Here is a 19280-nt window from a genome sequence, read left to right as displayed (position 1 = left end):
CAAACCTTTCATACTGTACCTAATAGCTAAGGTTCAAGCTGCGCCCCACTCGTCTAGGACTTCAATGCTGACAGAGTGTCGGCCGTTTTTAGGAGCACGAGACGCCTGGTAATTCCATCAAACATACTTCCATCTCTTACAGGGGCTTTAAATGCTCCACCGCTGGCAAAAGAACATAGCGTGTGAAATATAATCACTATGAGCAGAAGGATTACACAAACGTTTGCATTTTTCTTTCGAGGCGTTATGTTTTAGTACCTTGCTTGTTGGTAGCAAGGGACGGTCCGTCCGTGTTTTATCATATTGTATTCACACGACAGGGATCGGTTTACAATTAATACATCAAATGACAGAGACGACAGAGGATCAAGTGTGAATACAATAGTTGTGAACATATTTCCACTGGACTGGCAATGGAGATGTGACTATAAATGAATGTATCTTTAAAGTTGTTCGATTGTTTATTTATCCTGCAACATTATTTAATACTTTATGACAACATGCATACGTCTGATCCTTATTCTTTCTCTGTCCCTTCTTTCTCTCTATTGTATAAGTTGTAATTGTATGTCGTAACTATTATTGAGTGGTGTTCCAAGTTGGACATCTTGTACCTATTGTGAATAAAATATGTTTTAAACAGAGAAAGAAAGATAGATGAGACAAAAGTATTCACATTAACATTGCAAAGTCAAACCTTGTATTTTTTCTTTGTTTACGTATTAAGTACCCTCTTAAAGACGTTTTTGTTCATAAGATTACATCTTCCCGAGGCAAGGGAGTTACCTGACTGTAAAAGTCCAGTTTCCACCGTTAGCGAACTAGGCTTGAATTTCTAGGCTCGACCGTAGCGCCACCAGTGGCTGTTACGAGTTATGTCCCTTCTATGTCCCTTCTATATCCCTTCTATTGACCAATCACATTCCACTTCTCATATCACTTGCATTTGTTTAAAAAGAATGGCGGCTCCCAAGTCAAGACGATCTGATCGGTAATCAAAAGCTTTATTGTGATAAAACAGGTCTTACTTCGCGAAGTGCATCAAACTAACATGAGCACCTTGATTAAAAAGATGAAAAGATTTGTTCGATTCTGAGTTAGTGGTACACATGTTTTGCAAATCCTGCGATGGACCGAAATCTGCTTGGCAGTTTACGAACCTGATGTCGATTTCGTTTCGCGAATTTGATTGGACAATGCATAGACTCGTTAGTCCAGCCAAAATATAACTCGATAATTCTCGCCTAGTTCGATTCGGCAAGGGTGGAAACTGGACATTTATAGTCTCGGGAACATGATATGATTAGGGTTCAGTGCATTACCAACTGACATATTATCACTTATTATCACACGATTTATATCCAGGTTTTAACTGACAGGCAACTTCAAGTCCGCATGGGTGCTACCCTGTCTGATCATTATTGTCACCATCAGGGTGTCCAACAGGGCCGTATGTTGTCTGTCACATTGTTTAGAATGTTTATACCCCCTCAGTCCCTTCCGCTGTCTGTCGTTTGTCCCCCTGTCTATACCCCCTCAGTCCCTTCCTCTATCTGTCGTTTGTCCCCCTGTCCCTCTGGCTATACCCCCTCAGTCCCTTCCTCTATCTGTCGTTTGTCCCCCTGTCCTTCTGTCTATACCCCCTCAGGTCCTTCCTCTGTCTGTCGTTTGTCCCCCTGTCCCTCTGTCTATACCCCCTCAGTCCCTTCCTCTATCTGTCGTTTGTCCCCCTGTCCCTCTGTCTATACCCCCTCAGTCCCTTCCTCTATCTGTCGTTTGTCCCCCTGTCCCTCTGTCTATACCCCCTCAGGTCCTTCCTGTATCTGTCGTTTGTCCCCCTGTCCCTCTGTCTAAACCCCCTCAGTCCCTTCCTCTATCTGTCGTTTGTCCCCCTGTCCCTCTGTCTATACCCCCTCAGTCCCTTCCTCTATCTGTCGTTTGTCCCCCTGTCCCTCTGTCTATACCCCCTCAGTCCCTTCCTCTATCTGTCGTTTGTCCCCCTGTCCCTCTGTCTATACCCCCTCAGGTCCTTCCTCTGTCTGTCGTTTGTCCCCCTGTCCCTCTGTCTATACCCCCTCAGTCCCTTCCTCTGTCTGTCGTTTGTCCCCCTGTCCCTCTGTCTATACCCCCTCAGGTCCTTCCTCTGTCTGTCGTTTGTCCCCCTGTCCCTCTGTATATACCCCCTCAGTCCCTTCCTCTATCTGTCGTTTGTCCCCCTGTCCCTCTGTCTATACCCCCACGGTCCCTTCCTCTATCTGTCGTTTGTCCCCCTGTCCCTCTGTCTATACCCCGTCAGTCCCTTCCTCTATCTGTCGTTTGTCCCCCTGTCCCTCTGTCTATACCCCCTCAGTCCCTTCCTCTATCTGTCGTTTGTCCCCCTGTCCCTCTGTCTATACCCCCTCAGTCCCTTCCTCTATCTGTCGTTTGTCCCCCTGTCCCTCTGTCTATACCCCCTCAGGTCCTTCCTTTGTCTGTCGTTTGTCCCCCTGTCCCTCTGTCTATACCCCCTCAGTCCCTTCCTCTAGATCTATCTGTCGTATGTCCCCCTGTCCCTCTGTCTATACCCCCTCAGGTCCTTCCTCTGTCTGTCGTTAGTCCCCCTGTCACTCTGTCTATACCCCCTCAGTCCCTTCCTCTATCTGTCGTTTGTCCCCCTGTCCCTCTGTCTATACCCCATCAGTCCCTTCCTCTATCTGTCGTTTGTCCCCCTCTCCCTCTGTCTATACCCCCTCAGTCCCTTCCTCTATCTGTCGTTTGTCCCCCTGTCCCTCTGTCTATACCCCCTCAGGCCCTTCCTCTATCTGTCGTTTGTCCCCCTGTCCCTCTGTCTATACCCCCTCAGGTCCTTCCTCTGTCTGTCGTTAGTCCCCCTGTCACTCTGTCTATACCCCCTCAGTCCCTTCCTCTATCTGTCGTTTGTCCCCCTGTCCCTCTGTCTATACCCCATCAGTCCCTTCCTCTATCTGTCGTTTGTCCCCCTCTCCCTCTGTCTATACCCCCTCAGTCCCTTCCTCTATCTGTCGTTTGTCCCCCTGTCCCTCTGTCTATACCCCCTCAGGCCCTTCCTCTATCTGTCGTTTGTCCCCCTCTCCCTCTGTCTATACCCCCTCAGTCCCTTCCTCTATCTGTCGTTTGTCCCCCTGTCCCTCTGTCTATACCCCCTCAGTCCCTTCCTCTATCTGTCGTTTGTCCCCCTGTCCCTCTGTCTATACCCCCTCAGTCCCTTCCTCTATCTGTCGTTTGTCCCCCTGTCCCTCTGTCTATACCCCCTCAGTCCCTTCCTCTATCTGTCGTTTGTCCCCCTGTCCCTCTGTCTATACCCCCTCAGGTCCTTCCTCTGTCTGTCGTTTGACCCCCTGCCCCTTTGTCTATACCCCCTCAGGTCCTTCCTCTGTCTGTCGTTTGTCCCCCTGTCCCTCTGTCTATACCCCCTCAGTCCCTTCCTCTATCTGTCGTTTGTCCCCCTGCCCCTCTGTCTATACCCCCTCAGGTCCTTCCTCTGTCTGTCGTTTGTCCCCCTGCCCCTCTGTCTATACCCCCTCAGTCCCTTCCTCTATCTGTCGTTTGTCCCCCTGTCCCTCTGTCTATACCCCCTCAGGTCCTTCCTCTGTCTGTCGTTTGTCCCCCTGTCCCTCTGTCTATACCCCCTCGGTCCCTTCCTCTATCTGTCGTTTGTCCCCCTGTCTTTACCCCCTCAGTCCCTTCCTCTATCTGTCGTTTGTCCTCCTGTCCCTCTGTCTATACCCCCTCAGGTCCTTCCTCTATCTGTCGTTTGTCCCCCTGTCCCTCTGTCTAAACCCCCTCAGTCCCTTCCTCTATCTGTCGTTTGTCCCCCTGTCTCTCTGTCTATACCCCCTCAGTCCCTTCCTCTATCTGTCGTTTGTCCCCCTGTCCCTCTGTCTATACCCCCTCAGTCCCTTCCTCTATCTGTCGTTTGTCCCCCTGTCCCTCTGTCTATACCCCCTCAGTCCCTTCCTCTATCTGTCGTTTGTCCCCCTGTCCCTCTGTCTATACCCCCTCAGGTCCTTCCTCTGTCTGTCGTTTGTCCCCCTGTCCCTCTGTCTATACCCCCTCAGTCCCTTCCTCTATCTGTCGTTTGTCCCCCTGTCCCTCTGTCTATACCCCCTCAGGTCCTTCCTCTGTCTGTCGTTTGTCCCCTTGTCCCTCTGTCTATACCCCCTCAGTCCCTTCCTCTATCTGTCGTTTGTCCCCCTGTCCCTATGTCTATACCCCCTCAGGCCCTTCCTCTGTCTGTCGTTTGTCCCCCTGTCCCTCTGTCTATACCCCCTCAGGTCCTTCCTCTGTCTGTCGTTTGTCCCCCTGTCCCTCTGTCTATACCCCCTCAGGCCCTTCCTCTGTCTGTCGTTTGTCCCCCGTCCCTCTGTCTATACCCCCTCAGTCCCTTCCTCTGTCTGTCGTTTGTCCTCCTGTACCTCTGTCTATATCCTCCACTGTCCTTTCCTCTGTCTTTCGTTTGTCCTCCTATCCCTCCATCTATACTCCTTACCCTATAGTCCCTTACCCTGTTTATAGTTTGTCCACCTGTCCCTCTGTCCATACCCCCTCGGTACCTCTGTCATTTCCTCTGTCTGTCGTTTGTCCTCCTGTACCTCTGTCTATACCCTCCACTGTCCCTTCCACTGTCTGTCGTGTGTCCCCCTGTCTTTACCCTCCTCTTACCCTTTCTCTCTCCCTTCCCTGTCTGACCTTTGTTCTCTATCCCTCTGAACTGTTTGATTGACACTCTAGAAGTTGGTGAGTAAATGAGAAAGTATTCCACTTCATGGATAACAACCCCTGGTTTATTTCATATAGCGACGTTTAAGTGTAGATTATTACACCGTTACACCATACTCCATCTAGAGTAACGGTCCAAGAATCTGCATCGAAACGTCGCTCTATGCAATAAACCTGGGGTTGTTATCAATAAAGTTGTACGTTTCCTTATTTCTCTGTCCCTATGACCCACCCTATCACTATCTATCCCTATGTCCTTGTGTCTGACCCTATGTCCTCTATCTTTGCATCTTTCCACTGTCTGCGCTTCTGTCGGTCCCTATGTGTCTCTTTCTATCCATCAATCCTTCTACCTCTCGGTCTATTCCTCTGTCTGCCCTGCCTGTGATGCCGACAGTCACAGATATTCACATCTAAAACCATGTTTCATGTCAAACACATAAGTCAAGCCACGTGCGTTCTTTTCTTACGGATCGCCCGTTTGAAGTCTAACGTGATGAAAGTGTCTGTGATCAAAAATGGGTAACCGCGCTGAAGGTGCATCTTGTGAATCCTCTGAGCCCAAAGTGTAAACTCGGAATCACTCTGATAGGCGTAATATGTCTCAGAATGCTAGTTTACAGGGGATCGATAAGTCTGATGTGTCTGTAATTCACTTGTTAGAACGTACCGGTGGCTTAGTGAGTACCTTTGCTTAGATTGTTGGCACCACGAAGACCTTATCAGTACAAATTCACATCAAAGAATAAGAAAATATCATGCCTTAGGATAAGGTTAATTGTCACTTATGTTTTCCTCGTTGATCAAAGGTAGGGGCAAATTGCTACCATCGAAGTTTGATAGTTCTATGAAAAGAAACAACGCGAGATGTGGCTTTTTAATGCCAGTACTTTGGGTTAAAGATATTTCATTCCAGACATTAGCAGTGTAATATAGTCATTAATAATTGTAAAATTCGAAAACGTATAATCTCCAGAAAATAACAACTGATATTTTCTCGGGGCATGGTAGCCAAGTGGGTAAAGAAATAGTTCGTCTTGATGAACACTCACTCAATCAGCTTTTACACATCATGTTGTCGTTGATGTGCATGTGATGTATTATGATTTAACAGATTGTGTTGTGGATGCGATAAACCACTCCGATAAGCTGGGTATCACGATCCAATGAATAGGGAACTGACGTCACCTTGCAGGTACTACTTGTAATACGCACCATACATCAATGCGATCCCTACATGCTCCATAAAGTTTTGCCTAGCGTTTCCACTAATTTAGAGAGGGTTTTGCAGATGTGTCGGCGCTTCTGTAAACTGATATGGCTGCAACTCACATAGGCCTTTCGACGTGATTCACGCAGGCATTGTACATGTATTACTACGCGATTGTACATGTATTACTCCGCGGTTACAAAAGTTATTAAATGCTTACCATAGTTATTTTATAATCATAATATGATAACGAACTCTTGCAGCTTGTGTTTGGCATTTTTGAGTTGGGGAAAGTATGTACGTGTGTTTTATTGAGCGTGTGTGTGTGTGTGTGTGTGTGTGTGTGTGTGTGTGTGTGTGTGTGTGTGTGTGTGGGTGGGTGCGTGCATGCGTGCGTGTTAGTGGTGTGTCTGCAAACTTTTTAAGCATACTAAACACAAGAGTGAAAATACAAGATGTTAATATAAACGTTTTTCTGGTTCATTTGTGATATTGTCTCCACACAATTATGCGATAACTGAAAGCGAATCACACAATGCAACCCTACTTTTCCGTCAATGCAATTACAGAGTCATACTCTACTTGAAACATTTACATAGAGAAGTGTTAAAAAGACTAACGAGAACCCCAGATGTTACAAGGATGTATTAAATAATTCTTCAGATCTATCCCGTTCGATCACCCTCCGTCTGGGAAAATGTCATTTGGATACATTCAAATACACCCAGGCAAACATAAGAAACTGGAAGCTTTAAATAAACTACATATGTTGAATAAATGTGACCAACGCGGTAAAACCTGGGTTCATTAGAGATGGGATGTAATCGCTGGTTGCCGTCTAAAGTCGATCTGATCAATGGTAAGGGAACACGGTGACATAATGGTGTCCAGTAGATGAGAACCCTGGTTTGCTAGACGTATCATCAGCCTGTCGATACGACTTCAGAGGACGCATGGGGACAACGTGTCCCTTGATTCTCTTTTAACTGTGAGATTACATCTAAGAGCCTGCCACATCGCCCAGCGACCAATATGTAATGAAAGTGTTATCAAATACCAAAGCGTCTTCAATTCAGGCACAGCAAGGGACGTTTAGGGCGTTCCTTTCATTTCTTTGAAATTAAAGTGGGTACATGGGTTGTTCGACCAAAGGGCATTGATTTTTAAACCTCGCCTTCAAATGTATCAGATCTAGAAGACCATGTCATTAATGGAAGGAGAAATTAAAATACCAATTTACATTCATGAACTAATTAAAACATTTCTTATCAGTTTCCGCTTGTCGACAAAGACAAATATACTTAGATCATGAAGTAAGGTTGCACAGTAGTTGCAGAAGTGCAATTTTTGTTGACAAGTTGCATTTCTCAGCCGTTGAAGGATCCGCTGGTCGGTTGTTTGAAACAATGGTCGCCCCTATTCTGATCCCTGCTTCTTCAGCATTACACGAGAGCGGAAGGTCGGTTGTTCAATCCCCTTCCCGCTCATACCAAAAGACGTTAAAAAAGAACTTGTTAACCTGCCGGGAGGTCGGTATTAGTGGGATCAACCAAGGACTGGTCGGCTCGGAGTCTGAGTGTGAATGCAAGTAAAATTGCTGTTAATTGTACCTGATTCTATGGCCCATATGTCGGTGAACCTGTGTCTTCGTCTACGACCTGTTTCACGTTTCCTCTTTTGCTTAGTTGCATCTTAACTCGCTCACAACAACCTGATGTAAACTAAATTTGCCGTGGAGAGTTGCATACCTTAGTTGTTGAAGGATCCTCTGATCGTCTTCAAAATACTCCGTAGAGACAATGCACGTCCTTCCTGTCATAGGACACTTACGTCATTGTTGGTCTTGGCGCTGTAATGTGCTGAGCAAACCTGGACTCGGTGCTGTACCAATAGACGTTCGCTCGCTCCGTGTCACTGTGGACTGCGGAACGGCGTCAAGTATCAGACAAGTACTCGATTCTAATGCAAATTATGGGAGTGGCGGATGCTACCTGTATGGCTGGAGATGCTTACCTTTTTCGTGAAGGGGCGGTCGGGTAGCCTAGTGGTTAAAGCGTTCGCTCGTCACGCCGAAAACCCGCGTTCGATTCCCGACATGGTGCAATGTTTGAAGCCCATTTCTGGTGTCCCCGGGGGTGATATTGCTGGAATATTGCTAAAAGCGGCGTACAATCAAACTCACTCACTCACTTTTTCGTGAACATATGGTTTTGTTTTGTTTGCATGTTGTTGAACGCCTTACTCAGCAATATTCCAGCTATATGACGGCGATATGTAAATAATCGAGTCTGGAACAGACAATCCAGTGATTGACATCATGAGCATCGACCCACGCAATTGGGATACGATGACATGCATACGACAAGCATTGCTTGCTAAAGACCTATTCTGATCTGGATCTTCACGGGTCCATCTGGTGTCATCACTGATTATTTTGTGATCCCTCCATATAATCTTCATCACTATGTTGCCTCCTTGCTCATTGAAATCTATTTCGGCGTATGGTTATGGCGTATGGCTATGGCGTTGGCGTGTCATATGTCCTTCAATATGAAGCTGACACCCAGTGATAATCATCAATAAAATGTATTCACCCAACTGAAATGAATTTCAGGACCTCACACACTCTGTGAAATAGGCGTGGCTGTAACTCAGAGTTTAATTTCTAATCTACTGTGCATGTCTCCTTCTGTGTTCGACACATCATCACAGTTTAGCCTGGGGGCGAGAGGTTTTTTCTTCATATCATCACGAGTATTTTGTGTCAATAAATCAGCAAGATTGGAAACACTGAATGCACCCGTGCGTTGTAATCAGAGCAACGGAGAAACGAGACCTGCAACATGTAAAGTTTGCTTGACACCATACACCAACAGTATGGAACGCTCAGACAGAGGGCAAATGGATCATGACGTTTTGAGGATCTTTCTTGTATTCAATAAGTAATCACATCTTGCTGAAAAATATTTATTCATCGTCTCGCCAGATTGAATATATACATGTATAGGCGTACACATATATGTTTAACAGGAAACAAGGAGTAATGATTGAGATGTGAATATAATTATATTTTTACTGAAAGATCCATAATATAATTACGTTGACGTTGTTGGTATTGTATTTTTTAAAGGGTAAGCTCGTGAGTGAGTAAGTAATATATCTACGCCGCTTTTAGCAATATTCCAGCAATGCCACGGCGGATATGCTAGTGAAGAGGAATATATGAATAAATATAAACGATTTTGACACATGTTTCCCCTGAAACAATAAAATATAATGAAAAAAATATATGGTTTTAAATGAAGACAAATGTACCCATTATTGTTTATCTTGACAAAATGTGTACACGAACATGTATTAATCCCCCGTCTCGTTACAACATGCTAAACGGCATACATGTACATGTATGATAAACACAAGGAATACCGAAATCTCTCTGAATACATTATTCTAAACGTAAAGTAAGAAATGCACTGAAACAGCATTGCCTACACAAGGACCATCGTCATCCTCAGATCACAATCTTCCATAGTTCAAACAAAAATATTTAAGAAAATAAGGTAATGTTCACTCAATAAGCGTATTTTGAAGTCAACTTTGAAAATAACAATGTCTCTGAAACTTTGAATGAAACGAAGTTTTCTCAAATTTAAACCAATACTTGTCAATAAACATCAATAAAAGATGATTCAATGGTTTGTTAACAACTGAGAGGTCACTTTGAAATTCGCATTACAGTTCATCAAGATTGATGGCAAAATCGATATAAAGAATCCGAATTTAATTTGAAAACATGTTTGAATTATGTTAAAACTCTTCCTCTTAAATCAATCTTAACATAACCACATTAATTCTAGGCAGATGTCTCAAAGACACAAGTTCCCGCGGACTGATACAGGAATGAGTTAAACAACAGATAATAGGCGCAGTCCCTCCCGGTTTCGTCTTCAAAATCTACTTAGAGGAACGTCAAATAATGCTCCGATGTCTCCTGCAGCTGCTGGAAGGATGTCTTTAGCCCTGGAGCAGACAACTATCAACATACAAGATAATTGAAATCTACATCCATTTTCTCTCCTCTGGTAGCCCTGCAGTTCCAGTGTGCATTAAAAGATGACATCTAATTGTTGAGGTGGGGGATCTGATCGCTTTGTGAAAGCTATGATAACAGATTAATGGAGGACGGAATCTTGACAACAGTGTACATTTAGATCTCCATCTAAGCCTAAAATGCGACTAAAACCGAAATTGATCGATGGAACTAGTCTTTGAAGATCTGATTGAGCGCTTAAGGACTATGTAATGCCTGCTTACAAGCATGTTGGTGTTTGGAATAATATCATCGTTTCATCAAAATATATCCTTTAAGCAAATATTTTATTTAAAACATCTTTATCACAAGGCGCATATCCCCCATTGACAAAACAATGTGAATTATGCATTTTCAAAAAAGTGTAAAAGTCCCTTTCAAAAGCATGCATTCAGGGTTGAAATCTCACTTTCGAATGTTTTAAGTAAAGAAGCTGAGGTGATCGGATTTGAAGTCTTACAAAGACATATGCCACTGATGAGAATCCGTACCAGCACTATGTTCTGGTAAACGGATCAGATTCGTTATCTTTATCGATCTGAAACCATTTGTAGAACGAATGAGATTCCTGCATCTTGACGCTATGCACGCCTGAGATAACGGTAAACGAGCGAATGTTATTTTACACAAGAGCCATTCAAACTAAGTCAAGTTAATCTCTACATAATCAAGTCTGAGCCAGGCAAACCGATGGTTGAAAACATGAACACGCTTCATGTCACAAGGACACACAATCAGTAACCATCACATGTTGTCACTACCCGGTCCTCTGAACCATTAGTCGGCTCTCACCACAAACTTGATTCAATAAAGTATTTCAGGTGAATAAAAGCTACGAAGTTCATTCTACGATCCCGACTAAGTGATGTTTACAAGCAAAATGTCAGAGCAATCTTGTATTTCATTAAATGTACATGTATAGCAAATACCAAAATGTATAGTAGGTATCATATTCAATTTAATACGCTGAGCCACTCAATTTGCAACAGTCAGATGGATCCAGTGTCGTAACATACATGTAGCAATGATGAAAGTAACTGTGTTTGTGAACTTGCAGATGGTAGAGAGATAGGCAGGCTCGTCCATATGTTATTTAACGGTAGCGTGCAAGCTAAAACATTTGAGTAAGTGCAATTACTGTCGTAGAGCGAAAAAGGGCACTTAACAAACGTGGAAGAGCTGACACACCATTACGGATGTGTCTCCGCTATCGCACCATTACCCCTTTTGCAACAGGAAACTGCTAGAACGGGCGAGGAAGCTTGTCACATGTTGATAAACAAGATACCAAATTAAAGGTACCAGGGAACACACATAAATGGGAGTACTGACGGGAAAATACTCCGTAGAAATGAAAAAAACCAAGTAAAATAATAATAATAGCTCGGAGTCTCAAGGGAAGGCTCTCTGAACGATCACTGCATCGAGTTCAGAGGAACAGCAACCCTTCGTTTGCCCTGAAAAGTGAAACAAAAGGCTTTCAGTTTGCTGCTCAGGACCAGTCACTTCCCACTCGAAACCGTCACAGTGTGATTTGGCATCAAAATGTTAATATGAAATGTAAATTATGCAATGAATTTAATGAGACTGTCCCTTGTCAATGGATGTCCAGCTTTGGCACAGTATCGTTAGCGACAGCATGGCTTCGCTCGATCTTTTGTTATGGATGTCTTCGCCATGCGTGTGGTTTTTTACTCAGACGTCCAACCATTGATATCATTGAATATTCTGCCTACTTTACACTGATATGGTTGACAAGATTCAGGAAAAACATGGCAAACACGCGAACCTCGCTTACGAAATGTCACACTGGCATCCCAAGTACCAAGCTGTCCAATTCCCCATTGTCCTCGGGGCCTTAGGTTTAGTACCTCCCAATCTGTTGGTTCCATAGAAAATTTATGGTGCACTTAGGATTGTTCATAAAGGATGGGGAGGAGGGCGGGGTCGGATGGTGAGGCCCGGGACAGATCGAACCTTTGGAATATGGTTCGTTGAGATCATTGTGCATGCTTTTGTTTTCTTCACTTGTAAACATCTATCCGCTGTACCTTCCTCCAACCTTCAACTAATAAACCTAGAAATAACAAAATAATGTGACAATGTTAAACCAAAGATGTCAGTCACCTTTCTGTATTCAGACAAAACACAGGACAGATTCAGCAACAAGCAGTTAATGACATTTCCACAGAATAAATGGCTTTAGAACTACAGGAATCATATTGATCAATGAGAACTAGCAACGGTTATGCAGATTCCCTGTATTCCAGAAATCACATGGCAACCAAGGAGAATATGAAGGCTTGTTTTCCAATTATCCCTTCGGTAAATAATTGCCGCTGTTATTACTTTCCTATTCAACTGGCGGCCCACGGAACAATCATTTACATTCTCAAGTGGCATAAACAACAGCTCTTTAACAGCATCCGTGCCAACAACCATTGCTTCCATAGTTACAAGTGTCCATCGTCATGACCCTAACAGCCTACGATGGTATTGTAAGGAACATCTTTGAACTGATAGAACAAAGCCCTTTTTCAGAACTAATACCAAATGGAAGGTCTATAGAAAATATATTTTCACTGTAAATGATCAAATTAGCATTAAGTGAATCGAAAACCGATTTTTATTGACTTCAGCTATTTTTTTAAAGTAGAATTACATTGCAGATTGTAAGGTATTATCGCAGCAAATCGTTAATAAAGCAAATAAAATAATAAGCGACATCTCGCATGTTTTACATTCGGAGTATCAACTTCGTCCTTCTGACCGCCGACTCCGATTGCCGATGATGAGAACAAACACATTCACACTGTTTAGTACCCGGTTTTATAATAAGTTTCGTGATAAATACACGTTGAGCATGCATTCGCTGGTGCCTCGGTGACCTTTAATGTTTATTTCGTTTGTGAGGTTCATATGTGTGTTTATCATTATGCTGAGACCTTTTGCTGATGTAGCTCAAATATCTTTCGGGATATGTGGTTGAGGGAGGGAGGTGTCATGGTAAACTCCCCCCCCCCCCCCCAATATTTGTGAAACATAATACCTTTAACACCACACTTCAATTCGCGTCCCATTAATGCACCCCAGTGCAAAACAAATGCCTTGCTCATTGGGCTTAACAAAGTGGTATAGACATGATATGACAAATTGCATGAAACATTGTTTGTCAAATTACCGTGTGTAACCATCTGGAAATCCGAACGCTCTCTTCAAATGAAAAACATCGGGTCGCTGACAATAGCTATTAGAAAGAAAGCCCCTATCCTCAATAAAATTGAGAGAAATTTAATGCCTGACTTCAGAAGACCTCCATTGTTCCTGATGTCCATGGGCAAGAAAGCATCTCATGGAGACACGCAGATATGCATGTATAATTGCTGAGATGCTGGGAAACATCTTTAAATGAGAGCAGGGATAATGGAGTAATGGGCGGGCACTTTAATGAGAGCCAGGAACCAAGGAAGCGCCGCTTTAGCACCAATTATTGCTAAAACTCATAGCAATCGATAGCAAGAAAATCGTCATACCCAAAGGCTGAACGCTAGTTGTTTGACCAGACCTATTTCTTTTCTGAATCGATATATCCCAAGGTGCTCGTAAAACCAAACTCTAGCCCGCGATTCCTTTTGAAATTGCTGGTTTATGTTTTCAGCGCCAACCTGATAAATTTCATTGGAAACAAGTGTGTCAATGCAATTTTATTACAGCTGATAAACAATCGAAAGATGTGTGGGGAGTTTCATTTCATCAGCAATAGATCCTGTTTGAATAGTTTCTTTTGTGTTTGGGCATTTAAACCTACTAAGGCGTGCACTGGTTCTTGTACAGATGTCACGGGTAAATTTTTCAGCATTTAAATATGGTACTTCTAACATTTGCAAAAATGATTATTGATGATTTCTTGAAAAGGCCGCGCAGATCTTATGTGAATAACATCGTTTCGACGTTTATAACAAATAATCAGGATATTACCGTATACTAGATGTGTGTTGTATTCGCAACATATGTTTGTACATTTAACATTTCCAAATAAATTATTGACAAATTCATTAGAATGTCTCGGACCTTGGTTTAAATTTAATTGTCTTTTCGTTTATCAGTCAGTATTCCGACAGTCTCCGTGTAGCCCATGTCTAACATTATACGTTGATACAGATATCAGCCATGTAAGAGATTGAACGGTGCTTTCGACATTGCCGACATTGGGCCAATATAATGGGAAGAATGAGATTGAACCTTTGCAGTGTTCGAGTATCGAACCCCGCTGATTCAGGCAATAAGACTTACTTTGAGACTTAGCGTTCCCTAACTGTCAGTCATACAAGGACAGTGGTCGACAGAAGCAGCCTGGGCGATATTTGGATCAGGTCCTGATGCTCATTTCCTCACAGAGACTGATGCTGTCTTACAAATTGGTCAACCAGCTTCATGCATATTTGTTCAAAGTCACATTATGATTTGTGGTTCTCCAGACAAATATATATAACAAACACAATAGAAACACCTTGAAGATATAATATTGTGCAAGTGCCTACAACTATGATTTCGTAGATGTCTAAGTATTTAATTAATAAGTAAACATTACATACATATATATATATATATATATATATATATATATATATATATATATATATATATATATATATATTATAATTTGTCACTGTGTAGTCGTGTACTTTACATTTGTGTTATCTTAGTCAGATACAAACATGCATATTTAACAAGAGTTCACTGTTGCCGTGGGCAAATAATGACATAAGCACGGTAATAATAATTGGTTCAATAAAACCTTCAGGTCAATTATATCCTTAATGTTGCATTAGTAAATTAAACTGTCATTAACTGCTGATACGTTTAGTACAAAATATCTATTAACGTGTTATTAAATTGGGATATTCCTCTATAATTTCCCCATAATTCGGATCCGTTTTAGCAAACACGCACTTGCTATACACATGTGATCTGTCCCGAAATTGCTTTTACACAAAGTTCTCTGGATATGCTTGATATTCTGAGAAATAAGGTGTTTTGTGTCCAAAGGCAATTTGTCGGATTCTCCTTTCAGGGCAAAAGTGTATGTCTCGAACACTGACCTAAGAGATGCTATGACAAGCAAGCATTACAGCCCCCCCCCCCCCTAAATGGTAGGTCTCTTACGGATCGAACTGTCTCTTCGAACTGGGGATATTTCAAAACATCGTTCAACATAGAGGATCAAATCTGAAGAGCATGTAGCTATTTCTCAACCTGATATGTAATGTAAAATTCTTATTCATTGTAAATTCAAATTGTTTATTCAAATAAACTGATTCATTTCGATGACTGAAGTTAATATGGTTCCTACACATAATAAATGTGATCTTACCTCAGCGTGAAATTTCAGTCATTTTTGACAACTATTTGGCCGATGAAAGCTCTGGCGCCTGACATAGGTTGTTCCCGAAATACAGTGCGTAATAAGCTATATTTATATGTATTATTGCAAATTCTTGTTTTGTCTATCTATCTATCTATCTATCTATCTATCTATCTATCTATCTAATGCAAATTGATCTTATATATTGGTAACAAAGACCATTTGAAATTATTCATATCCATGGTATTACCACAGTCATTTGTCCCCCAAAACAATGTGTGTGAAGTGTACTTCTGTTGACCAATGAACAGCAAATCAAACACGTACGCAAAACGCTGATAACTCTGATCAAATCCTTCATTTGTCTACGGACAAGTGTCATTGCGAGAGCAAATTTGACATTGAGATTCAAAAGACTCGACCCTTCACTATAGCTTAATATAGTACGGCAAGAGCGACTAGAGAGCCTCTCCAAGTAGGACCCAATCGACACCTGTAAATCAACACACAGTGTAAACACCGACCATGATGAAATGAAAGATGTCGAACAGAGCCCTTCATCTATTTGACTTTCACCGCCAAGAAGCACGAGTGATCGTTTCAATAGTGACATAGATTTTCTGATCGAAGCGTTTAGATGTGGGAATTGATGTAAAAGGTTCCTTGATCTTTGACTAGGTGAGCTGGTGAGTGTGAAAATCCAATAGGTTTTTAGACTGACTGATTAGCGTTTCGATCAAAGTTGGAGATGAAAAGGAATGCGGGGTTTAAGTTGAGACGAACTTTTTTAAACACCAAAAATATACAGTCACTTTTTAAAGACATTAATAGATGCCTGATTGACATGGATATCAGGATAAATCAGATGCAACAACGTTGGGATTTAAAAATCTTGTCTGCGAGGAAAGGGTTATGTATGCTGCAGTATCATGGGTAATACGTCATTAAGCATGTCCATCAACGTGAATAGATAATAATTTACATTAACATTTTCGTTCATGTAACATAAGGATTAATGGGGGAGGGGCGGGAGGTTTGTGTTCCTGGAGTCATAAATAAACTTCTGCGGCTCCTCCTTCGTTAGAAGAAAAATAGGTGTCTGTATTGAAGCAGTGCTGGAAGGATGTGTCCTTCTTTGACAACCATCCATGAGCCACAACGACTAGCAATACAATGCAATTTCATGGCGCAGCAATGAAGTTCATCAATTCACCCCTTACGTCTTGTGGCATGTCGGTCGTAAATAAAGCTGCCCGGAACTTGAGTTACTTTAAGACAAAAGAAATTAGTTTTTTAAACACTCCTTGTCTCATGCTTCACATACTTCAGTCACCAGAATAAAAACGACAAGTCTCTTTCCACAGACATAAGAAATACCTACTTAAAATAGAGTTTATTGTAAGATCCTTATTATATCATTAGCATGTGTGACCCGTGAAGAACCGTGTAAAGATTCTTCAGCAACCAATGCTGGCCGTATAAGGCGACTATGCTTGTCTTAAGAGGCGACTAACGGGATCGGGTGGTCAGTCTCGCTGACTTGGTTGATGCATACCATCGCGTCCCAATTGCGTGGATCTATGCTCATGTTGTCAATCACTGGATTGTCTGGTACAGGCTCGATTATTTACAGACCGCCGTACAGACCGCCATATAGCTGGTATAGTGCTGAGTGCGGCGTTAAACAACGAACATTCACACGTGTGTATGAAGCACTATGAAATGGTGATAATATCAGGTGTTCTTAAGGTAAGCGTACTCTGTCCGACTTGTGGCACCCGCCGCAAACACATGCCAAGGCAAGGCAATTGTTCACCTGAAGAAACAAGGGAGCATAAGGTACAAGGTAAAAATGGAAAAGGAATCGGACATGTTTATGGTAACTGATACGTCAGATTTGAAAGTATCCTGTTTAAATGCAGTTTTTACACACATCGAATGCCATGTGCACCCACCTTGTCTTGTTGTTCACAAGGTTTATTCAGTGTGAAGCGATAACTATCCGGGGGATGTATGTTCGTATAATTCGTGGATGACGATGATGTATAGCTGATGAAAAAGACCACAGTCGGAAGCACTGTTCGGGAATCAATGTTTAACAATTACCTTTCTAAATAATTTTGAGACATCTTCCTAAAGGGAAAAGATTTTTATACATTTAACATGCAAAGGGAACGTATATCATCCCTTCAACCGGAGACCTCTTGACGACAAAAACACATGGCGATTACTTTAAAAACAACGTGTTAAATCGAACAGGATATTTGTTCGCAGATAAGCATTGGAAAAGCTGAATCAATGTCTTCTGCAGTTACCCAGAAACGGGTTTCAAATAAGCAACAGCACCGAAGGTGATAAAAACGCAAGATATTCAGCGCTCTTTGTGCATAATCGTCTTTGTCCTCCATTACAGCGTTCAAGTAACTGTGGTAAATTGCTGAGGTTAGGCTAAATATCTTTCAATAAGATTCACTGTAATGCAGGATTCTATGGGTACTTTGAGCACAGCTAGTTACATTAGAGTCGCAAATTAAACCTTTGAAAAGAATTTTGGATAAATCGATGAGAAGACATGGTGAAGGCATGGTCCATATAAACAAATGGTAGTCTATGCCCTAAAAGCACTTCTTTGCGGTGGAACGCGTTTCAATGGTGTCTAAAAACAGTTTCATAGCCTCATCTGGTTCAACGCTGTACTTAGTGTGCACAGTTGCAAGAAGCTCCATTGAAAACCAAAACGCATTTATATCACGCGGTAGGGGTTGAAAACTAGCTTTCACTTTGCTGAATGGAAAGTAGATATATTAAGAATCCTTGCATTTCTATATGGGTTTGGACGTGGTATGTATCAAACAGTTTCAGTGGAACCAGTTTGACAAGCAATAGTTATGCTCGATTTCTAATCTGTAATCAACGTTTATTGTTCGCCACAATACGTGCAATTTTCCACGTGTATCCTTATCGTTGGTGATAGTAACTTAATTGGGGACAGGACGTGGGTAGTGTGGCACTGTGGCCAACATAATATGTACACGGACCACATACACCAAAAGTGGAATAAATTCGTTTTCTAACTGGTGAGATTCTCAAGCACAGAAGACAGAATTGCCTTTAGCTTGAACACTGTATATTCAATTTGATTTCAGAAAATGACATATTTTATCATTATTTGACTCAGACAAAGGCAATATGATTTCTTGGTTCATTCAAATAAATGCACATTTCCATATACATATGAGCGACAGAGACCGTTTTTTTAATCAAAAGCGAGACTTAGTGTTAAATACAATACTTATTATACACTTGGGTTTTTAACTTATAATCTGTGGGTGACATATAAAATGATTTTTTTATCCCACTTTTCGTCAAACGACATAAGAAACGAAACAACAGACACCTTCGATGTACAGTAGTGAGATCCTATCATCATGGTGTCAGTTCATATGACGCCCCAGGGGAAAATATTGAACCTCACGAGTATCTGCGTTCTCAGAGAGAGAGTACACTATGCTTATTGGGTCTAGTAATGAGAATAAATCAAAAGCTTTGAGCCAACACATATCTTTAAATGGAATTCTTGCGTTACAGACTTTGAGTCTCACAGCCCAGAAACTGGTTTAACAGGGCTGAACAAATGTTGTCTACAGACAAGAGACTTCCTAACCTTATAAATAAATCTGACATTTGGGAATTAAAGGACATGCGTCGTTACCTGTGTATGCAGTCTGTGTGTGGGGCGGCTATCAATCCCTGTCCTTCGTCAAGTAGCATTCTGTCCACACCCATAAACCATTTCTTTGAGTAAACATTGCAATGAATGAATGACTTGAAGATACGGCTTTGTTTTTTTTATATTACCGATGACAAGATGTTTATGG

The 19280-nt window shown here is 42.0% G+C and overlaps 1 protein-coding gene across 1 annotated transcript; it reads left to right on the top strand.

Annotated features, from left to right (window-relative positions):
- The first annotated feature begins 959 nt into the window (after positions 1-959).
- On the top strand, positions 960-3352 carry LOC125376195 (proline-rich protein 36-like). Its single transcript, XM_048388146.1, has 2 exons — positions 960-991; positions 1495-3352. Exons 1-2 carry the CDS (start codon positions 960-962, stop codon positions 3350-3352), a joined length of 1890 nt encoding a protein of 629 aa, XP_048244103.1.
- The last annotated feature ends 15928 nt before the right edge of the window (positions 3353-19280 follow it).

This window comes from Haliotis rufescens, unplaced genomic scaffold, assembly GCF_023055435.1.
Source record: "Haliotis rufescens isolate VD_foot unplaced genomic scaffold, xgHalRufe1.0.p SCAF_7, whole genome shotgun sequence".
Lineage (NCBI taxonomy): Eukaryota > Metazoa > Mollusca > Gastropoda > Lepetellida > Haliotidae > Haliotis > Haliotis rufescens.
Note: the sequence above shows the minus strand (reverse complement) of the source record. Positions and strands in the feature narration are given on the sequence as shown.